At 44.3% G+C, this 24,492-nt stretch overlaps 1 protein-coding gene across 1 annotated transcript in view; it reads right to left on the bottom strand.

Moving 5' to 3' along the window:
* The window catches only part of LOC131202599 (collagen alpha-1(X) chain-like), a 71,772-nt gene extending 52,155 nt beyond the window's left edge, over positions 1-19,617 (bottom strand). Inside the window, exons 1-5 of the mRNA XM_058191702.1 lie at positions 19,603-19,617; positions 17,006-17,074; positions 14,882-14,977; positions 12,761-12,787; positions 12,624-12,677 (exon numbers count right to left, since the gene is read on the bottom strand). Coding sequence (XP_058047685.1) covers positions 12,624-12,677; positions 12,761-12,787; positions 14,882-14,977; positions 17,006-17,074; positions 19,603-19,617 — 261 coding nt within the window. The remainder of the gene's footprint in view (positions 1-12,623; positions 12,678-12,760; positions 12,788-14,881; positions 14,978-17,005; positions 17,075-19,602) is intronic.
* Positions 19,618-24,492: the final 4,875 nt, after the last annotated feature.

Raw genomic sequence — 24,492 nt, 5'->3', positions numbered from 1 at the left:
AACAACAAAGATTTGGCCGAATTAAAAATAATTCAAAACAATACCATTTTTAGCTAATTAAAATAATAATTCAGCTAATCAGAAATCCTTCATTTTTTTTTTAAAAAAAGTTAAGTGTTTGTAGCAACTTTTTGCCCAGTGTCCCATGTCTACCTACCTACCCACACACACAAACACACACACATACAAAACTGCACGTGGATATTTCCTGAGGTGGGAATACAGTACAGGTAGTCTTCGACTTACAACCGGTCTTGTAAGTGACCATTCACTTAGTGACCATTCAAAGTTACCACAGACTCCAAAAGAAGTACTTATAAAGCATATACCTCTTGATATATCACATATATATATAAATACGTGTGTGTGTGTGTGTGTGTGTATGCACACACACAAGCACATATACGCATACAAATACAAATACACATATACATACACATATACATACATATATACATATATATATTTATATATATATGTAGGTCTTTGGTTATTCGGGTTTTCTCCCACGTAAACTTAGAAGTGTCTTGGCGATGTTTTGATGAAGTCTCATTCATCATCTTCAGGCTGGTGTTTTCAGCGTGCCTAGAACATTGCTCCTAGAAGCACGAAGATGAAAACACCAGCCTGAAGATGACGAATGAGACTTCGTCAAAACATCATCAAGACACTTCCAATTTTACGCAGGAGAAAACCCGAATAACCAAAGACCTACATACAAACACCTGCTAAAACATACATACATACATACATATATATATCCCATGCACCCATATATAATCCCATGCACCGCCTGCCCCACCACATACATCGGACAAACCAACAGAAGAATAAGTGCACGCATTGAAGAACACAAGAACTCAGTCAAAAAAGAGGAACCAACTTCTTCCCTGGTCCAACACCTTAAAGCCACAGGACACGATATTGATGTCAAGGTTCCAGAAATACCTCTTCTGCGTAAAAGAAACTCAAAGGCATTTTTTGTTTTTTCTCAAAGTTCTTTACTAGCATGAGGAGACTGGCACGTGATGAGTGCAATTCCCAAAACTGAAGTTCCGGATTCGTTTCCCCAGTTATACAAACCCCAAGAGTCCCACCCCCCTGACCCCTTTGATGGTCACATGGTCCCACGTTCTCCCAGTTCATTCGAGTATCTTCTTGCCACTCTTCCTGCAGACGTGAACGCCATCCGACCTTGACTGCTTGAAGAATGTTACCATACCCCACAACCCCCACCTCCTCCCCTCAGGAAAAAAATGTGGCAGCGTCTGGAAACCTAAAGTCTAATATGGTTTCCAGGCCTGACAATTGACTTTAAAAAGACCAGAACTATCGCCAAAACTGAACACTTTAACAACAGAATAATCAGAGAAGCCATCGAGATAGAAAAACGCCCACACAGCATGAACAAACGAGATGATACCTCCCGCCTACCAGCCATTTGGAAACCCGCCCTTATTGACAAACGAGTCCTTAACACGAGGAATGACACCAGACCCACACTCACGAGGTCCACACAGGATGTCACCACTACACATCCACCCAGAAAGCAGACCCAAACCCACACTGATCAGGAAGCACGACCAAGGACCAGAAGCCAGACCGCAGCTGCAACATTAGCCATTTCAAACCCCTCCAATCCATACATGCAGCAGACTGACACCCACTACGAAGATGTAGCACGACCACGACCACGAAGCCAAACAGCAGCAGTGCAGCTCACCAGCTCAAATCCCCCTGCAACTCAGACTAATCTGAGCACAACCAAGCCCCAAACAGGACACACCCCCAGCCAATCAGAGCACAAAAAAACCCCCATCCAATCAAAGCACAGCCAAGCTCCCACCCAATCAGTTCAAACCCCCACTAGCAGTTAAAAAGGAAGAAATAGCTGCAATCACACATTGCTCCCAGAAGCACGAAGCTGAAGCCTGAAGATGACGAATGAGACTTCGTCGAAACGTCGCCAAGACACTTCCAATTTTACGCGGGAGAAAACCCGAATAACCAAAGACCTACATATTGTATATTGTATATATATATATGTATTGTAATTTTCTTTTTGTATTGTAATTTTTTTCCTACCCCCCCACCCTTGATTCTGTATTTTAACCTTGGAAATGATAATAATAAAAATAAATAAATAAGAGGCATTCATGACCCAATTCTGAAGTTCTGATGGACAAATCCGTCCCATCTACAGCCATTTGCAACATCCCATTATCAAATATTTGTGATTTATGAGGTTTTTTTGCCAGAAAATTATTTATGGGTTTTCAGCAAAAAACCTCCCTTGGGCTAAAATGGCTTCCCTTAATGACTGCAGCGTTGGTTTAACAACCACGGCATTCGCTTAATGACCGCTGGTGTAAAATCAGGCATGGTTGCTTGATAACTCACTTAAAAACCGGCATGACTTAACTGCAATTCTGTGATCAATTTCAGTCGTAAGTCGAGGACTACCTGTATGGCGCATCCAAAATTATTCAGAGACTAGAGCAAGACAAGAGAGAAGTGACTTTCTTCTGTTAATTTTAATTTCATTTTAAATTTAAATTTGGATCAGCTTGTCAACCCGTCAGCAGAAAATCTTCAGGCGTTTGCCGAAGGTATCTTTCATTTTGAAATATTAATGGAAAACCATCTTTCAAAACTCACTTTTGGTCCTTGGGGCCCAGGATGTCCCATAGTTCCCTGTAGTGTAGTGAGACATAAAAAAGACAATCACATCCTATCAAATGTTTATTTATAAATTTTGCAGCCGTTCTTCCCCAAAGCCTATGTCTCAGTGGTGGGTTTCAAAAATTTCCGCTACCGGTTCGGTGGGCGGGGCTAGGTGGGCGGGGCATGTGACTGAGTGGGTGTGGCCAACTTGACGTCACTCACGCCCACGGCCACTCAGTCACATGACACCACCCATCTAGCCACGCCCACAGGAAAAGGTATTTATTTATTTATTATTTTAATTTATATACCGCCCTTCTCCCAAAGGACTCAGGGCGGTTTACAGCCAAATAAAACAACAAACACAAAAATTAAAAACATTTTAAAAAAAACTAATTCAATTTGGCTAAGAAGAATTAAAACTCTAATAAAAACCCCCATTAAAACTATTAGGCCAGCCCTGCGCGATGGAACAAAAATATCTTCAGCTCGCGTCGGAAGGTCCGGTAGGAAAATGTTTGAAATTTTCACCTATCTACCCCTGCCCTCTCTTCACCAGTTCCCCCTATTTCCCCTCCTTTAGTTGCCCAAGTCCTAGCACCACTTCCTTTCCCACCACCGTCTCTTTGTTCGGGCTGCTTACATTCCGCGGCAGCTGGTCTAGAGTCCGGAAGGCAAGCTGACCAGAGTTTTCGGCGGCCTCCCAGCCAGCCGCTGCTGCTGGAAAGCGGCTGGCAAAGAAGCCTCCCAGCCACAGGCCACCAAAAAATACCGGAGGTCGTGGAAAACGCCATGTTCCCCGCACATGCACATCCAACTGGACTTGCAAGGCCGTGGGATGTGTGTGCGCAAAAAACATGGCGGTGAGGAACACGGTGGGCGGGGCAAGTGGCGAGCACGGGACTGGTTTGGAGGCGTGGCCGGCCAGCCGGTTCGGCGACCTTGGCCAAGTTTCTGCCAACAGTTCGCACAAACCGGTGTGAACCGGCTAAATACCACCTCTGCTATGTCTCCCCATTCAGGCTCAGAATCAACATTTCCTTTTTTAAAATATTCGCTTTCTTTCATTTTTGTGGAGTTTCCATTTAGAAAGACGAAGAAAAGAGGGAGTGGGAAAGGAGAATTAATTTTGATTCCAAACTTCCACACTAGTTTTTTTTCATTTGTTTTTCGCAGAGAGGTGAGAGCAAAGATATACCTAGAAATATAAAAATATAAAAATTGAACAAAAGGAAAGGGAAGGACAAGAGAGGAGAAGAGAGGGAAGGGAAGGCCAAGGCAAGGAGGGGAGGATCAGAGGAGAAGGGAAGGGGAAGGAAAGGGAAAAGGAAGGAAATGCAAGAAAAAGAGAAAAGAAAATTCACTTTTAAAAAGTTAAAAAGTTGAAGTTGAAGTTAAAAAGTTTTTTAAAAAAACTTTTAAAAAGCAGGAAGGGATAGGATTAATTTTTCTTCAATGGCTGAATTGTCTCAGCATCAACTATTTGACCTTGAGCAAGCTTGGAAGCTAAGTAGTGTCAGGCCAGGCTGGTATCTGGATGGGAGACTACAAATAGACGTTGACTTACAACCACCACCGAGCCCAAAATTTCTGTTGCTAAGGGTGACGGTGATTAAAGGAGGGCTTTGTTTGCTCCGTTTCATGACCTTTCTAGTCACCGTTGTTAAGCGAACCAATGCAGCGGCTATGTTAGTCACAGGGCTGTTAAGCGAATCTGGCTTAGAAGGTCGCAGAAGGGGATCACGTGACCCCGTGGACACTGCAAGCTGTCATCAGTACATGCCAGTTGCCAAGCATCTGAATTTGGATCATGTGACTGCGGGAAAACTGCAGCGGTCATAAGTGTGAAAAATGGTCATAAGTCCCTTTTCTCCTTGCCGTTGTAACTTTGAACGGTCACTAAACGAATGGTTGTAAGTCAAGGACTAGCTGTACTGGTTGTTGATTGTTCTTTGAGGTCAGAGATGGACAGGCTCCAAATGTTTAATATTCCGTAATCCGTCAAAATATATTTCTGTTTGTTCCTAGATATTATTTTGAACCCATAATTAAAGGAAAACTTTATTACAGAATCAACACCTACCTTATCTCCTTCACTTCCCTTTAACCCTGGCATCCCCATCAGTCCGATTCCGACCTCACCCTAAAATGGAAAGATTGATTGATTGATTGATTGATTGATTGATTGATTAAATTTGGGGAAGGCCGGCCAATTCCATGAATTGATACTGGATGGCACACCACGTGAAAAATTGATAACAGCGGAAACCCAGCAGAAAAAATTATGACATATATCAGCAAAAGAACTAGAAACACAAGTTTTGGGTTGCCTTCAGAAGTTGTGGTGGCTTCATTCATTCATTCATTCATTCATTCCTCGCATCCTGGACATAAACTGTTTCAACTCCTACCCTCAAAACGACGCTATAGAGCACTGCACACCAGAACAACTAGACACAAGAACAGTTTTTTCCCTGAAGGCCATCACTCTGCTAAACAAATAATTCCCTCAACACTGTCAGACTATTTACTGAATCTGCACTACTATTAATCGTTTCATAGTTCCCATCACCAATCTCTTTCCACTTATGACTGTATGACTATAACTTGTTGCTGGCAATCCTTATGATTTATATTGATATATTGACCATCAATTGTGTTGTAAATGTTGTACCTTGATGAACGTATCTTTTCTTTTATGTACACTGAGAGCATATGCACCAAGACAAATTCCTTGTGTGTCCAATCACACTTGGCCAATAAAATTCTATTCTATTCTATTCTATTCTATTCCTGGAGGTTTTCAAGAAGAGACTGGACAGCCGTTTGTCTGGAATGGAACGGGGTTTCCTGCTTGAGCGGTGTGTGTGTGTGTGTGTACGGGGGGGTTGGACTAGAAGACCTCCAGAGGTCCCTTCCCTTTCTGCAATTCTGTAGGTCTGCAATTCATTCAGAGACTCAGCTACTGGTTTTCAGTAGCAGGACAGCCCATTGAAGAAACAGTTTTGACTTCCTTGTTCTTTTAATATATCCCTATATATATCCCTATGGCTCAGGGGCTAGGATGTTGAGCTTGTTGATCGAAAGGTCGGCAGCTCAGCGGTTCGAATCCCTAGTGCTGCCGTGTAACGGGGTGAGCTCCCATTACTTGTCCCAGCTTCTGCCAACCTAGCAGTTTCGAAAGCATGTAAAAAATGCAAGTAGAAAAAATAGGGACCACCTTTGGTGGGAAGGTAACAGTGTTCCGTGCGCCTTTGGCGTTGAGTCATGCCGGCCACATGACCACGGAGACGTCTTCGGACAGCGCTGGCTCTTCAGCTTTGAAACGGAGATGAGCACCACCCTCTAGAGTCGGCAATGACTAGCACATATGTGCGAGGGGAACCTTTACCTTTATACCTAATTATCTTATCTAACTCAATTAAATTTGGGTGCTTTAATATTTCCCTTGGCGATATCCACCTTGGTACTTTTGTGTAGTGCTGTGTTTTTTTTTAAATTTTTAACCAAATTTGTAGCAATGCGTTCCTTAATATGTGCTTTCTAAAGTAGCTGTGTGTTTTGTATTTTTCATCCCAAAGGAATGCATACCATCCTACTTGTAGGTCGTGTCCCTCTTTTGCTAACACTCTCTTATTTTTTAATTCTATCCATTCTTTTAATCATATTAAACTGGAAGCTTGGTAGTATAATCCCCATTCTGGGAGTGCTAATCCCCCTTTGTCTTTTGTGTCTTGTAGAAGTTTAAGTCTTATTCTCGGCTTTTTCCCTTGCCATATAAATTTAGTAGCCATTTTATTTAAGGTATCAAAAAAAAATTTCCCTAGTTTATTGGGATAACCTGGAACAAAAATAGTATTTTCAGAACAACTAGACACAAGAACAGTTTTTTCCCGAAGGCCATCACTCTGCTAAACAAATAATTCCATCAACACTGTCAAACTATTTACTGAATCTGCACTACTATTAATCTTCTCATCGTTCCCATCACCCATCTCTTTCCACTTATGACTGTATGACTGTAACTTGTTGCTGGCAATCCTTATGATTTATATTGATATACTGACCATCAATTGTGTTGTAAATGTTGTACCTTGATGAACGTATCTTTTCTTTTATGTACACTGAGAGCATATGCACCAAGACAAATTCGTTGTGTGTCCAATCACACTTGGCCAATAAAAAATTCTATTCTATTCTATTAATCGTTGCAATCCTCCCCAAAAATGAGATCTGTAGGTTTTTCCAAGATTCTAGATGTTTTTTTATTTGTTGTAAAATTTTATCACAGTTGTCCTCCTTAATTGAGGAATATTTAGCTGTAAGCCAGATCACTAGATATTTTATCTTCTTGGTTGTTTGCATTTTTATACTGTCTTCCAATTCTTTTTCCTGATTTTTTGTGAGATTTTTAGTTATTAATTTAGATTTGCTTTTATTGATCTTTAGTCCCGCTACCTCGCCAAATTCTTCTAATTTTAGTATCAGTTTTGGTCCCAATTCTAATGGATCCTCCAATATAAACACCATATCATTGGCAAATGCCTCAACCTTATATTCTTCTTTCTTAATTTTTAGGCCTTTTATTTCCTGATCTTCCCTTGTTTTCATCAAAAGGGTTTCTAAAGTTAAAATAAATAGGAGTGGAGAGAGTGGGCACCCTTGCCTAACTCCTTTGGTTATATCAAATTGTTCTGGAGTGTCCTGATTTATAAAAAGTGACTTTAATTTGCTGATAATATTGTCTGATTACTAGAAGATATAGGACAAAAGTACCTTTTCGCCTTTGGCTCCCGAAAGTCCAGGTTGACCATCCAGTCCGATTGGACCAGGTAAGCCAGGTTTCCCCTGAAAAAGTCAAAAAGAGCCTCTTTGTTTGGTTTCCACTGAGATAAGGACATACCCGTCTAGAAATTCAACCTTAGCCATTAATTCAACCTTAGCCATATTAGTGGGCTAACAGCTATTTTTTTTTGTTTGCATTTATATCCCGCCCTTCTCCGAAGACTCAGGGCGGCTTACACTATATAACAACAGAGTTGGAAGGGACCTTGGAGGCCTTCTAGTCCAACCCCCTGCCCAGGCAGGAAACCCTACACCATCTCAGTCAGATGGTTATCCAACATTTTCTTAAAAATTTCCAGTGTTGGAACATTCACAACTTCTGCAGGCAAGTCGTTCCACTGATTAATTGTTCTAACTGTCAGGAAATTTCTCCTTAGTTCTAAGTTGCTTCTCTCCTTGATCAGTTTCCACCCATTGCTTCTTGTCCTGCCCTCAGGTGCTTTGGAGAATAGCTTGACTCCCTCTTCTTTGTGGCAACCCCTGAGATATTGGAACACAGCTATCATGTCTCCCCTAGTCCTTCTTTTTATTAAACTAGACATACCCAGTTCCTGCAACCGTTCTTCATATGTTTTAATCTCCAGTCCCCTAATCATCTTTGTTGCTCTTCTCCGAACTCTTTCTAGAGTCTCAACATCTTTTTTACATCGTGGCGACCAAAACTGGATGCAATATTCCAAGTGTGGCCTTACCAAGGCATTATAAAGTGGCACTAACACTTCACGTGATCTTGATTCTAGCCCTCTGTTTATGCAGCCCAAAACTGTGTTGGCTTTTTTAGCAGCTGCTGCACACTGCTGGCTCATATCTAAATGGTTATCCAATAGTTAAGTTATGTTATGTCAAGCAATAGTCTTCATCCATTTGTATATTATATACAAAGTCAACTTTATTGCCCCCAACAATCTGGGTCCTCATTTTACCTACCTTATAAAGGATGGAAGGCTGAGTCAACTTTGGGCCTGGTGGGACTAGAACCTGCAGTAATTGCAAGCAGCTGCTGTTAATAACAGACTGTCTTACCAGTCTGAGCCACAGAGGCCCCCTGAATAGGCAGGGATGGTGCAGGTAGTCCTTGACTTACGACTACAATTGAGAATGGAATTTCCATTGCTAAGTGAGGCAATTAAGAAAGCTGCGCCTGATTTAATAATCTTTCGGCCATGGTCGTTAAAGGAATCCCTTAAGGAGAATGGCCCTTAAGCGAATCTGGCTTCCCTCATTGACTCTGCTTGTCAGAAAACATCTGGAAAGGTCACAAATAGCATTCTGTGACAATCACTGAATGAACAGTTGTAAGGCGAGGACTAAAGATTGACCTCGACTTACAACGGTTCATTTAGTTACCGTTCCAAAGTTACAACAACACCGAAAAAAGTGACTTACGATTGACTTTCACACTTACGACCGCTGCAGCATCCCCGTGGTCACGTGATCAAAATTTGGACGCTTGTCAACTGACTCGTATTTATGATGGTTGTAGTTTCCCCGGGGTCACGTGATCCCGTTTTGCGACCTTCTGACAAGCAAAGTCAAAGGGGAAGCCAGATTCACTTAACAACCGTGTGACTCACTTAAGGACTGCAGGGATTCGCTTAAGAACGGTGGCAAGAAAGATCATAAAACGGGGCAAAATTGACTTAACAATGGTCTCTCCTAGCGACAGACATTTTAGGTTCAATTGTGGCCATAAGTCAAGAACCATCAGTAGTCTTTTTTTTTTTAATTGAAAAAGTTTTACAAAGATTTCCCCCCCATTTCCCCACTCCCCCCTCCCCCCTCCCTTCACAAACCCCCCTCCCCCCCCCGACTTCCCGGAACAAGCACAAGGTATAGTTAAAAATAAAACAAACATATACTAAAAAAATTTCCCTCCTAACTTAATTATACTCCTACAATTCTCATCAAATCCTAACTTCCCCCAAAACAATCAGAAATACACATCCTAATCATTCAAAGGCAGTCTGATACCTCTTAGTCTGATATCTGTTTTGGATATAGTCAATCCATTTTTTCCATTCGTTTAAATATCTTTCTTGCGTATTGTCTTTCAAAAAGGCTGAGATTTTTGCCATCTCAGCCAAATTGGCAACTTTCAATATCCATTCTTCTATTGTGGGTACTTCTTTTTTCTTCCAATGCTGTCCTATCAGTAATCTTGCTGCTGTTATTAAATTTAAAATCAATTTAGTCTCAGTTACTGTAGAGTCTGTAATAATTCCCAGCAGAAAAAGTTGCGGCAGGAACTTTATCTTCTTTTTCAAAACATTTTGTAAAATCCACCAAATTTTTATCCAAAAAGCCTTAATATTCTTACAAGTCCACCAAATATGGAAATATGTAGCATCATCACAATTACATCTCCAACATTTTGCGTGCATATCTGGATACATTCATGATAGTTTCTTAGGATCTAAGTGCCATCTATAAAACATTTTGTAAAAATTTTCCCTTAAATTCTGTGCCTGCGTAAATTTAACATTTGTAACCCAAATTTTTCCCCAAGTTTCCAACAATATTGGCTCCTGAAAATTTTGTGCCCACTTTGTCATACAGTCCTTTACCAAATCCCTTTCAGAGTCAAGAACCATCAGTAGTCTTGATTCAGTGGCGTTTATTTCTTTGTCCGGTCTACCTTTTGGGGTTGACAATGCACACAAGTCCTATATCCACAGTGGAGCAAAGCTACACAGTTGGGTTTCCTCAGGAGAAGACAACCGAGGAACAACCTTCAGAACAGCCACGTTAAGCTTTGTAGAGGATCCAGCTGTTGTGGTCCACGGAGGAGGGTGGCACCATTCCTATTTGTAAGGTTTACCCTTTGAATTAGGAGTGCCCAGCCTTGGCCACTTTGTGGACTTCAACTCCCAGAATTCTCCAGCCCGGCAGTGACAATGAGAACAATTAACCAGTGGAATGGCTTGCCTCCAAAAATTGTGAGTGCTCTACCACTGGACGTTTCCAAGAAGAGACTCAGAAGCCATTTGTCCGGAATGGTACAGGTATAGGGCAGGAGTCTCCTACCTTAAAAACTTTAAGATTTGTGAACTTCAACTCCCAGAATTCCCCATGATAGAGATACTGTAGATAGATAGATAGAGGGGTGGGCTGCTGGGGGTTCTCAGGGGTTCGGGAGAACCTCTAGCTAAGATTCTGTGCAGTTTGGAGAACCCCCAAATCCCACTCCTGGCTGGCCCCAACCACCCCTCCCCTCCCAGGAGTCCCCACACAGCCCGTTTTGATTGCAGGTAAGTGCAGGGCGTGTGCGGAGGCTCGGGGAGGGTGAAAAATGGGTCTATCAGAAGTTTGGGCCTGTTTCTGGCTTCCGGAGGGCCTCCAGAGCTTAGGGAGGGCATTTTCACCTTCCTGGAGGCTCGAGGAAAGGCTCCGGGGCCCAGGGAGGGCAAAAATGTCCCCCCCTGTCCCCCCACCTAGTGGTGCAGGAGGCCGACAAAGCCATGCCCACCATGGCCACGCCCACCCAGCAACCGGGCAGAGAACCCCTTGCTAAAGTTTTTAAAGCCCACCCTTGGATAGATAGATAGATAGATAGATAGATAGATAGATAGATAGATAGATAGATAGATAGATAGATAGATAGATAGATAGATAGATAGATAGATAGATAGCTACATAGATGATATACAAATAATAGAATGGATGGATGGATGGGTGGATGGATGGATGGTTAGATTAGATAGATAGATAGATAGATAGATAGATAGATAGATAGATAGATAGATAGATAGATAGATAGATAGAGATAGATAGATAGATAGATAGATAGATAGATAGATAGATAGATAGTTGTATGTAGGTAGATGATGGATGGATGGATGGATAGATAGATAGATAGATAGATAGATAGATAGATAGATAGATAGATAGAGATAGATAGATAGATAGATAGATAGATAGATAGATAGATAGATAGTTGTATGTAGGTAGATGATGGATGGATGGATAGATAGATAGATAGATAGATAGATAGATAGATAGATAGATAGATAGATAGATAGATAGATAGAGATAGATAGATAGAATAGAATAGAATAGAATAGAATTTTATTGTCCAAGTGTGATTGGACACACAAGGAATTTGTCTTGGTGCATATGCTCTCAGTGTACATAAAAGAAAAGATACGTTCATCAAGGTACAACATTTACAACACAATTGATCAATATATCAATATAAATCATAAGGATTGCCAGCAACAAGTTATAGTCATACAGTCATAAGTGGAAAGAGATTGGTGATGGGAACTATGAAACGATTAATAGTAGTGCAGATTCAGTAAATAGTCTGACAGTGTTGAGGGAATTATTTGTTTAGCAGAGTGATGGAGATAGATAGAGATAGATAGATAAATCTCTTTAGATAGAGATAGATAGATAAATAGATAGATAGATAGATAGATAGATAGATAGATAGATAGATAGATAATGGATGGATGGATAGATAGGTAGATAGATAGATGATATACAAATAATAGAGTGGATGGATGGGTGGATGGATGGATAGAGAGATAGAGATAGAGATAGATAGATAGATAGATAGATAGATAGATAGATAGATAGATAGATAGATAGATAGGTAGGGGGGGGGGGGGGGGGGTGATGGGTGGAGTGATGGATAAATAGATGGTTGGTAGATAGATAGATAAATAGATACCTAGATAGATAATAGGTAGAGAGATGATATACAGATAATAGAGTGGATGGATGGATGGATGGATGGATGGGTGGGTGGGTGGGTAGATGGATAGATAGATAGATAGATAGATAGACAGACAGATAGATGGATGTTAGGAGAGAGAGAGAGAGAGAGAGAGAGAGAGAGGGAGGGAGGGAGGGAGGGAGGGAGAGATGACTGGCTGGGGAATTCTGGGACTTGAAGTCCACAGGCCTGAAGATTGCCAAGGTTGTGGACTCCACTTTGAATGCTTTGTGAGCCCTTCTAACCACAAAACACAAGGAGCTAATTATAAATGATGGTGACCACGTTATCTGCATTGTCCCTACTAGGGGTATCCTCTCCCTTGAGTAAAAACATTCCTATAGCTCTTCCTCCACGCGATGAAGAGATCCAGTTAGGAGCAGAAGATCCCACTCACCGATTCTCCTCTTCCTCCTTTGTCTCCTTTAATCCCACTTCTGCCCCGGGGACCCTAAAAAACAAAAACACACTGAGCCAGGCAAAAAAAGTGATTGACAGCTCGTGATTTCGACGTGGTGGAAAAATACTACTTACTCTGAGGCCTGGGTCTCCGGGTTCACCCTGCAATTGAAAGAGCAGAACATGTCACAAAGCGCAGAAACGTTTCACTGAATAACGGAATCCCTGAATTTGGAAGGGACTTTGGAGGTCTTCTAGTCCAACCCCCTGCTCAAGTGGGAGACCCTACTATTGCAGACAAATGGTTGGTCAATCTCCTCTTAAAAACTTCCAGCGTTGGAGCACCCACAACTTCTGGAGGCAGGCAGTTCCACTGGTTAATTGTTCCCCCTGTCAGGAAATTTGCTCCTTAATTCTAGGTTGCTTCTCTCCTTGATGAGTTTCCATCCGTTGCTTCCTGTCCTGCTTTCAGGTGCTTTGGAGAATAGCTTGATTCCGTCTTCTTTGTGGCAGCCCCTCAAATATTGGAAGATGCTAACATCTCACCCCTAGTCCTTCTTTTCATTCAACTAGACCAGGAGTCTGCAAACTTGACTCTTTTAAGACTTGTGGACTTCAACTCCCAGAGTTCCGCAGCCAGCAAAGCTGGCTGAGGAACTCTGGGAGTTGAAGTCCACAAGTCTTAAAAGAGCCAAGTTTGCAGACCCCTGAACTAAACGCACCCAATTCCTGCAACCATTCTTTGTATGCTATAGCCTTCATACATTTAACTGATTGGCTGAAAAGTCTACAGTCACAAGCAGAGGTAGCATTCAGCCAGTTCGAACCGGTTCGGGCGAACTGGTAGCAGCGACTGCAGGTGGCTCACCCATATGAAATGCTGTCCTGTTTTTTTGTACAAAATGTTTTGAAAAAGAAGATAAAGTTCCTGCCGCAATTTTTTTTGTTGGGAATTATTACGGACTGTACAGTAATTGAGACTAAATTGATTTTAAATTTAATAACAGCAGCAAGATTACTAATAGGACAATACTGGAAGAAAAAAGAAGTACCTACAATAGAAGAATGGATATTGAAAGTTGCCAATTTGGCTGAGATGGCGAAGATATCAGCCTTTTTGAAAGACAATACGCAAGAAAGATACTTAAAGGAATGGGAAAAATGGATTGACTATATTCAAAGTAGATATCAGACTAAGAGTTATCAGACTGTTTTTGAATGATTAGGATGTATTATTTTTTATTGTTTTGGGGGGAAGTTAGGAATTGATGATTGTAGGGGTAACCATCTTCAAAGCGCTCCATGGCATAGGGCCGGGTTATCTACGGGACCGCCTACTGCTACCAAATACCTCTCACCGACCCGTGCGCTCTCACAGAGAGGGACTCCTCAGGGTGCCGTCAGCTAGGCAATGCCGTCTGGCGACGCCCAGGGGAAGGGCCTTCTCTGTGGGGGCTCCCACCCTCTGGAACGAACTCCCCCCAGGACTCCGTCAACTTCCGGACCTCCGAACCTTCCGTCGCGAGCTCAAGACACATTTATTCATCTGTGCAGGACTGGACTAGATTTTAAATTTATAGGGGTTTTAATTGGTTTTTAATATTTATATTTATATTTTTAATAATTTGGCATTAGAATAAGTTTTTTAATGGTTATCTTAATTTGTACATAAATGTTTTATTTGCCTGTGAACCGCCCTGAGTCCTTCGGGAGATAGGGCGGTATACAAATATGAATAAATAAATAAATAAAAATAAATAAATAATTAAGTTGGGCCGAAAATTTTTTAGCATATGTTTGTTTTATTTTTAACTATACCTTGTGCTCGTTCCGGGAAGTCGGGGGAGGGGTTGTGAAGGGAGGGGGGAGGAGAGGTGGGGGGAAAGGGGGAATTTTTTTTTCTGTAAAACTTTTTGAATTAAAAAAATAATAATAAAATTTAAAAAAAAAAATTAAAAAAAAGAAAAAAAAAGAAAAAAAAAGAAATGCTGTCCTATTTAGCCACATTGTCAAGGCTGGGCACATGAACGGAAGGTGCGCGCACGAGCAAAGAGCATGTGCAGAAGGCCGGGCACACGTGTGGAAGGTGCGTACATGCAGCGAGTGTGCGCAGGTGGGGCGAGCCGGTGGCAACAATACGGGAAACCCACCCCTGGTCGCAAGCCAAGGAGGCAATATAGGTTGGCTTTAAAATGCGTTGGGAATGATTGACAAGTAGGACAGCCAATGAGACGCACTGCACAAAATCTTACATACCTTCACTGAGGAGCCAGGTGGACCCTGGGGTCCAGGTAAGCCAGGCAGACCTGGAGGGCCTGCTACACCGGGAACCCCCGGCTGCCCTTTTTGGCCCTGAAATGAAACATATCAAATGTATTCAGCCAGATATCAGAGTAGAGTTCCTCAAACTGGGCAGCTTGGAGATGTATGGACTTCAGCTCCCAGAATTCCCCAGCCGGTAAGAGGCACACAGATCCTTAGAATTCTATTGTCTGGTCTCAAGATGATGCTAATCATCACAGAGGCTAACAGGGCCTCTGTGGCTCAGACTGGTAAGACAGTCTGTTATTAACAGCAGCTGCCTGCAATTACTGCAGGTTCTAGTCCCACCAGGCCCAAGGTTGACTCAGCCTTCCATCCTTTATAAGGTAGGTCAAATGAGGACCCAGATTGTTGGGGCTATAAAAGTTGACTTTGTATATAATATACAAATGGATGAAGACTATTGCTTGACATAGTGTAAGCCGCCCTGAGTCTTCGGAGAAGGGCGGGATATAAATGCAAATAAAAAAAAAAATCTGAAGTTTTGGGGCGAGAGCCTCAACTCTCCAAGATATCAGAAGAGGAAGACATCTGTAGAAAAGGGAGAAATATCTGTAGCTCAGGGCTGAATTACAGGGTCTTTGGTGCTCTCTGAGCTTGATGGTTTTCTTGCAGATGTTTCATGATCCAACTAAGGAACATCATCAGTGCTAGAATGGGGATGGGGGTTATGGAGAGAGGAGGAGGAGGAGAAGGAGAAGGAGAAGGAGAAGGAGGAGGGGAAGGAGAAGGAGGAGTAGAAGGGGAAGGGGAAGGAGAAGGAGAAGGGGAAGGAGAAAGGGAAGGAGAAGCGGAAGGAGGAGAAGGAGAAAGGGAAGGGGAAGGAGAAGGGGAAGGAGAAGGAGAAGGGGAAGGGGAAGGAGAAGGAGAAGAAGGAGGAGTAGAAGGGGAAGGGGAAGGGGAAGGAGAAGGAGGAGGAGAAGGGGAAGGAGAAGGAGGACTGTGGGTTCCTTGGTGTTCTCTGAGCTTGGTTCTTTTCTTGCAGATGTTTCATGACCCAACTAGGTAACATCATCAGTGCTAGAAGGAAGTGGGGTTTGCTGAGAACAGGAGGAGGAGGAGGAGGAGGAGGAGGAGGAGGAGGAGGAGGAGGAGGAGGAGGAGGAGGAGGAGGAGGAGGAGGAGGAGGAGGAGGAGGAGAACTGTGGGGTCCTGGGAGCTCTTTGAGCTGTATTGTTTTCCTGCAGATGTTTCATGACCCAACTAGGTAATATCATCAGTGCTAGAAAGGAGGGGTGGTATCAGGAATGGTGGAGAGTGAGGAGGAGGAAGAGGAGGAGCACCATGGGGCCCTTGGTGCTCTCTGAGCTTTGTCTTTAAGGAAACAACCAAACTCCGAGAGCACCAAGGATCCCTGTTGTGACTCCAGCCCCCGAACCTGGCCCCATGCCCGAAAGTGACTCCGAGAGTGAGGGGGAAGGGCCGGTAAGGCTTACCTCGGGAGCACCGATTCCTTTGGCTCGGCTCCAGGAGCCAGAACTAGACCAGTCAGAGGACATAATGAGGCCGTCATCCCCTGATTCCTCCCTTCCCCAGGCTACGCCTTCAGACCCAGCTGATAATAATAATCAAGCTTAGCTTCAGAAGATTAGAGAGGGGTCGTCATCAAAAGGAAGGGTGGGGCAGGAGCCCCACCCCACAGGATATATAAGGAGCTTTGGGACTGCTCTCACTCCACGGGAAGCAAAGTTTAGCTGAACTGTTTCAAAGAGAGCTGAAAGTCTTACTCTGTGAGTCATTTGTTTGAACTTTGGCAGGCAGCTGCGATTTCTCTGCCAGGACTGATAAGAGCCGTGAATCCACTGGCTGAAGGCCAGCTCGTGGGTCTGAAGTGGGGAAGGAGACAGAACAATCCCACATTTGTTGTTCCTCCTCCTCCCTTTCTCCTTCCCTTCCCTTCTTCCTCCTCCCTTTCTTCTTTTCCTCCCCCTTCCTAAAGCCTCCTCCTCCTCCTCCTAACACTGATGATGTTACCTAGTTGGGTCATAAAACATCTACCAGAAAACAACCAAGCTCACAGAGCACTGAGGATCCCTCAAAATATTTTCTTTTACTTACCGGAGGACCTGGCTGTCCGCTTTTTCCTGAAATGACTTCCATGCTTCCGAGCACGTATCCTGGTTCTCCCTGCAGAAGAGACGTTGTGTTTATGTATTGCTTATCCGAAAGAGCCCAAATCTACTTCGGTATAAAACCACAATGTGGCTTTTCACGACCTGAGGAGGATCAATTAATGCACATACAGTTGTGATCAGTGAATTATACATTGGGTGTGCTTTCTGCTTCATGGTTTGTCAGGGGTCAATCTCTGCTTATCTGGCACATTAGATGATGTATTTTAGAGATCCACAAGTCCTTTACTCCAATATAAAGACTAGGAGAAGATCTCTCAATCTAGAGATTTAACAATGTAGGGTTGTTGAAGGGTTTGAAAAAGGACTTTCAGGGTCTGTCTTGTCAATGGTTCTCAAATGCTACCCAAATAAAGACACCCCCCCCCAATTTGTGTCAAGATTGAACCGCTTTGCTTCTTTCAAAACTTAATGCTTTTCAACTTGCCAATGAACTGGAGGGAGGGAAATGGGAAATGGAATGCGGAGAACGTATGCAGAGATCATGGAAGCCATCAAGGTCACCACTGCAGGTGCTTGGGAAAGAGATGGACTGTTCCCATAACAAAACAAAAGAAAAAAAATTCATAATTGGACAATGTGCTTACCCAGGGGTGGGGAGAATGGGAAGTTATTGTTTAACTAGGCAAACATTTTGCGCGGGAAAAACCAGAGCAGGTTTCTTTTCTTCAGTACCAACATGGTGTAGCCAATAAAGTTTTGCTTTTGGGAATTCAGTTCTCCCGAGAGTGTTTTCCTTGTTTTGGGTTTGCTAATTGGACAGTTGGCTTTTTGATTGTGTACAGGTAATCCGTGACTGGATAAGTGTGAGGATTGTACAGTGCCATTGTGACTTTGGTCACTAAATGAATGCTTGTAAGTTGAGGATTACCTGTAAAGCAAGTATCTAAACTCATGGGGTCCTTCAGTGCAACAGTTGTTGCTCTAATTTCAGGTCCCAATTTGCAGTCCCAATTCTGAAGATTCTCCATGGAAAATTGAACTAGAAAATACTGCACAGCGTGTGCGTGCCTTCTTACAAGTCAGGTGCCCGTGGCATAGAGCAGAGGTCTCCAAATATGGCAACTTTAAGACCAGTGAACTTCAACTCCTAGAATTCCTCTGCCAGCCATGGTCCACAGATCTTAAAGTTGCCACATTTGGAGATCCCTGGTATAGAGCTAAGGCTACTTATTACATCTTAGGCATGGTATCAACACGGTTTTATTGCGTATACGTGTAAAACACAAAACAAAAACTCACTCTGTCTCCTTTAGACCCAGATGGGCCTGGGAATCCAGGAAGTCCCTAGAAAAACCATGCAGAGAAAACAGATTTAGCTTGGTGCCAAAACAGGAGCATTCAAAATCATGCACTCATATATCACACAAATCCAAAACTGAAACCCAGTTTGGTCTAGTGGCTAAGGCCCCAGCTAGAGACCAGGAGATGGTGAATTCTAGTCCCACTTTAGGCATGAAAGCCAGCTGGATGGCTTTCGGCCAATCACCAGGAGATGGTGAGTTCTAGTTCTGCCTTAACCATGAAAGCTGACTGGGTGACTTTGGGCCAGTCACCAAGAGACAGTGAATTCTAGTCCCGCATTAGACGTGAAAGCTGGCTGGATGGCTTTGGGCTAATCACCAGGAGACGGTGAGTTCTAGTCCCACCTTAGACATTAAAGCCGCTGGATGATTTTAGGCCAATCATCGTCCTATTTTAGGCATGAAAACCAGTTGAGTGACTTTGGGCCAACCACCAGGAGACAGTGAGTTCTAGTTCTTTTTTTTTTATTATTTGCATTTATTTCCCGCCCTTCTCCGAAGACTCAGGGCGGCTTACACTATGTTAGCAATAGTCTTCATCCTATTTGTATATTTATATACAAAGTCAACTTATTGCCCCCAATAATCTGGGTCCTCATTTTACCTACCTTATAAAGGATGGAAGGCTGAGTCAACCTTGGGCCTGGTGGGACTAGAACCTGCAGTAATTGCAGGCAGACTGTCTTACCAGTCTGAGCCACAGAGGCTCAGTTCTGCCTTAGGCATGAAAGCTGGCTGGGTGACTTAGGGCTAATCACCAGGAGACGGTGAGTTCTAGTCCTGCCTTAGCCATGAAAGCCAGCTGGGTGTCTTTGGGCCAAACACCAGGAGACGGGGAGTTCTAGTCCCGCCTTAGTCAAGAAAGCCGGCTGGGTGACTTTGGGCCAATCACCAGGAGATGGGGAGTTCTAGTCCCGCCTTAGTCAAGAAAGCCGGCTGAGTGACTCTGGGCCAATCACCAGGAGATGGTGAGTTCTAGTCCTGCCTTAGCCATGAAAGCCAGCTGGGTGACTTTGGGCCAAACACCAGGAGATGGGGAGTTCTAATCCTGCTTTAGGCATGAAAGTCACTAGCTGGGTGACTTTGTGCCAATTACCAGGGTACGGTGAGTTCTAGTCCCACCTTAGCTATGAAAGCCTGCTGCAGACTAGAACTCACCATCTCTAGCTTCATGATTAGTACTTTAACCACCTGCACAGACTATCTATAGGCAACTTACTTGGTCTCCTTGCATGCCCGGCAGTCCCTGCCCAGAGAGAGAGAGAGAGACAGAGACAGAGACAGAGAGAGAGAGAGAGAGACAGAGAGAGACAGAGAGAGAGAGAGAAAGCAGCAGCTGTTAAAAACGAAATCATCAGAGTATCTTTTATAAAGCAGTTGCGATTTTAAGGGCATAAAATATCTACTCTTAATCCAGGGGAGCCTGGTGGGCCCACGCGTCCAGGTCTTCCAGGTAATCCCGGGATCCCATCTTTTCCCGGAAATCCCTAAATGAAACAGGAAAGAGGAGAGGATATGGGTGAGAAACATGGCCCACTTCCTGTTGAGGGCTTAACAGACCCCCCCCGTCCAAGGCGGAACGGATCTATTTGATTTCCAAAGCGGAAATCTACTCACCCGTTCTCCTTTTTCCCCCTTGGTGGCGAAAGCAAACGGGTCGTAGCTTCCTCCTCGGCGTAAACTTCCTCCCACGAAGCTCTGTTGAAGCAAAGTCAACTTTGCTCATTCCAGAGGTCGCCGCTACCAGTTCGCCCGAACTGGTCCGAACCGGCTGAATACCACCTCTGCTCCCCACCTGCCTATGTCTAAAGTAACCAGATTTCAGCGATGGCAAAGCGGGACACCATTGACGGGGCGGGGGGGGGGGGCTGCGCATGTGCGCTGAGTCTCGCCACCTGGCTGAAGGAGGAGGAGCGGCTGCTGCTTCTCGGCTCTTTCAGGCAGGCTCGGCTTTCCTCTCGGCTCTTCCAAGCAGCGGGCGATCTCGAGCCCCCTTCTCCGCCTCCTCCTCCTCCTCTTGTGTTGCCACCTCCCATTTTCAGAACGGGAGTGGGAAAAAAAATCGGGACTTTTTTGAAATGCCGCGGGACAAATTATTAAAAAGTGGGACTGTCCCGCCGAAAGTGGGACTATACTATGTCACTCAGGTCACATGGTCCAATCAGTCCAGATGTAGGTTCCCGCCCAACTTCGACAGGTGTCCATTGACACGACCTTGGTTCTCACGGTTGGTAAATGTTATGGCTAGCCAGCCGAGGCATCACATTCCTAAATCCCACCCCCGTTTTCCTCTTCTCCCCCTTGAATGGCAACCCAGAAACGAAGCAGAAGTAAGCATGGCGTCATTGATGCAGGTTGACAAATCCCCCAGGTGGCCCCAAATCCACCCCCTGCTGGCCTCCGTAACTCAGATTAGACTTGAATTACCCATTTTCTCGATCTTAATCCAAAACTGAACTACAAACAAGGGTCCCACCCTCCCACACACCCCCAGGTTCAGAGGCCATCCACAGGTGCCTTACCTCCAAGCATTGTGGATCACAAGGTCCTTGCGTGGCAAACACTGCCAGGTGAGTAGGAGGGGAATTGGCGATGGTTGACCTCCTTGGATCATCAAACAGCTGTTCTGGGGGCCCCATAGCTTTGCCGGTCAACTTAAAATAAAAGACAGAAATTAGTCCATTCTGCCCCACCAACTTAATCCAGAAGAGCTAAGAGTCACATGATAAACCCAAATATGTCTACAGTCTACACAGATGGTGATGGTTCCATCAAGTTAAAGGTAAAGGTTCCCCTCACACATATTTTGCTAGTCGTTCCCAACTCTAGGGGGTGATTGTTATGTCCCCCTCCCCACTTCACAGAGCAAACACAAAGACGCGTGTCTCCCAGTCTTTGTCGTGTCCCACTCCGACTCCAATGCACGAGTCAAGGAAGTCCCTAACAGACTTGGCAACGAAGCCTTTGCAGCTTGCCAAGTTCCTTTGAGGTTTATCAGGGCAGGCAGGAATCCAAGTTGTGATAGAGTCCGATATCAGCAAACTAGCTAAGACTTTGCTTGACTCAAGGTTGGAATGCCAAAAGCAGGTCCTTTTTATAGGCTGTGGGGTGTGGCTCCATGACTCAGCATTTATCCAGGCCTGCCCCACCCCTCCTTCTGCTGGCGTCGCCTCTCAGATCTCCGGAAGCGAGGGTCCTCCCACCCTAAATTGTCTTCAGCTGGATCTGCTGTCAGTAATTCCAGCACCTGGCTGGCTTCCTGCTCACACGCTGTATGAGTGAAGTTTATCGGGCTTGTCCGTTCACTCCTGGCATCCTCTCTGGGCATGAAGCCAGGGCCGGGGGGCTGGAGGCATGACAGGCCATTCATCTTCATTATCAGACTCGGAGTCTGATAAAAAGCCCGGTTGGAGACGGGAGGGGCCCGGCTGAGGAGAGGAGGGAGGACGAGTCACAACAGCGGTGCTGATCTCTGTTTCAAAGCCGAAGAGCCAGCGCTGTCCAAAGACGTCTCCTTGGTCATGTATAGGATTATGGAATAGTCCACAATAGAATAACACCACTCTGCCCTGTGCCTAAAAGAAGGATGCAAAAAGAACTTATTTACCTTCAAATGCTCTAGCATATCTCCATTCCCTTGCCAGGATCCCAAACAAATTACTTCCACCAGTTCTTCAATGATTTGGGTCAAATCGTCGAAAGTGTTCACGTGAAAGAGACGTTCTAAATTCCGGTGTAGGAGGACCTGCTTCAATTCCTCCACGTGAGCTCCTGAAATCCCTACAGGAATTATTTGGATCCCTGCAGGACAAGAAAGAGACGATCGGCCGAAGAGGTTGTAAAAAAAAAAAATGCTTTTAAAAGCCTGTGATGATCAGGCAACTCAGCTGGGATCGCCAGAGGAGCCTTTTAAAAGCATTTTTTCTACAACCTCTTCGGCTGAAGAGGTTGTAAAAATGCTTTTAAAACCCTCTGATGATCAGGCAACTCAGCTGGGATCGCCAGAACCTTTAAAAGCCTGTGATGATCAGGCAACTCAGCTGGGATCGCCAGAGGAGCCTTTAAAAGCATTTTCTACAACCTCTTTGGCTGAAGAGGTTGTAAAAAAAAAAAATGCTTTTAAAAGCCTGTGATGATCAGGCAACTCAGCTGGGATCGCCAGAGGAGCCTTTTAAAAGCATTTTTTCTACAACCTCTTCGGCTCAACACCTCTTCGGTGTTCTTGTAGCACCTTTTATATCCAAATGTTCTTAATGTCAGAAGCATCGAACCCCAGAAGGTCGAAATCCATAACTACCTAGAATGTGAGCCAGTCTAGCTGGGGGCAACACCTCATCCAGGGAGGGGCCATCGGTCAGCAAAATCAGGATGTGTGGGACGGCAGGCCTCATTCCCTTGGAGACTTGAAATATTTCTTTCAGCACGTAAGCAATCCCTCTGCCTGGGAGAAAACACAGAAACTTAGAAAGGCATTGACAAAATCCCCATCGGTCAATTGCAGAAGGCAGCTTGACTCAGAATAGCTTACATCCTGCAGACGACATTGGTAACTCCATCAACCCTCCAGATCTGCCTATCCCAGGTCCTTGGAAAGGAGTAACAGAATTGGAAAGGACCGGAATTTCCCTTGCCTAAGGAAGGGGGTTGTTAAATGAATCATGCCCGATTTTACGACCTTTCTTGCCTGCCGTTGTTAAGCCAATCGCTGCAGTTGTTTAAAATGAATTATGTGGTCGTTATTTATTTTATTTACATTTATATCCCGCCCTTCTCCGAAGACTCAGGGCGGCTTACAATGTATAAGGCAATAGTCTCATTCTATTTGTATATTTACAAAGTCAACTTATTGCCCCCCCCAACAATCTGGGTCCTCATTTTACCTACCTTATAAAGGATGGAAGGCTGAGTCAACCTCGGGCCGGTTATGTGAATCTGTCTTCCCCCCGTTGATTTTGCTTGTCGGAAGATGACCGAGAAAGTCATAAATGGTGATCCCATGATCCTGGGACGCTGGCAACCATCATAGTTACATGCGGATTGCCAAACACGTGAATTTTGATCACACAACTTTAGGAATGTTGCAACGTTCATAAGTGCGAGAACCGGTTATAAAACACTTGCTTTGGTGGCCTTTGTAACTTTGAACTAGAATAGAATAGAGCTGGAAGGGACCTTGGAGGTCTTCTAGTCCAGCCCTCTGCTCAAGCAGGAGATCCTATCTCATTTCAGACAAGTGACTGTCCAGTCTCTTCTTAAAAGCCTCCAGTGAGGGAGCAACCAAAACTTCTGGTGGCAAGCTGTTCCACTGGTTAATTGTTCCACTGGTTAATTGTTCCACTGGTTAATTGTTCCACTGGTTAATTGTTCCACTGGTTAATTGTTCCACTGGTTAATTGTTCCACTGGTTAATTGTTCCACTGGTTAATTGTTCCACTGGTTAATTGTTCCACTGGTTAATTGTTCCACTGGTTAATTGTTCCACTGGTTAATTGTTCCACTGGTTAATTGTTCCACTGGTTAATTGTTCCACTGGTTAATTGTTCCACTGGTTAATTGTTCCACTGGTTAATTGTTCCACTGGTTAATTGTTCCACTGGTTAATTGTTCCACTGGTTAATTGTTCCACTGGTTAATTGTTCCACTGGTTAATTGAGGAAATACTTGGCAGTGACCGCGCAAAGGCCTGCCAAGTTCGGAGTCCGTTATCTCGTATCCAAGATCCGTTGCCAAAACTCACTGACAAAAGTCCTTTAACCCTCCAACAACCGAGCTGCAGTGCACCCTTGGTAGCTTTTTTGTCCGCCACAAGGGCCACATGGCAGCTCCACCCATTTTTATACCCTGTGGGGTGTGGCTCAATGACTTAGCAATCTCTGAGCCTGCCACACCTTTTCCTCTGTTGCGCACGCTTATCTTTACGTTGCTGCCTTGGATCAATCCAGGATTGATCGTCAGCAGCTGGGACTTGAGGCGTTGCCAGGGAGGAGGAGGAGGGTCTGGGAGAGGGAGGCCTGGTCAGTTCCTCCTCCTGGCCTGCAGCTGGAACTTGGGGCGGTGCAGCAAGGAGGGTCCTGGCGAGGGAGGCCTTGCTGGCTCTTCTCCCTCACTT

This window comes from Ahaetulla prasina, chromosome 7 (genome assembly GCF_028640845.1).
Source record: "Ahaetulla prasina isolate Xishuangbanna chromosome 7, ASM2864084v1, whole genome shotgun sequence".
Lineage (NCBI taxonomy): Eukaryota > Metazoa > Chordata > Lepidosauria > Squamata > Colubridae > Ahaetulla > Ahaetulla prasina.
Note: the sequence above shows the minus strand (reverse complement) of the source record. Positions and strands in the feature narration are given on the sequence as shown.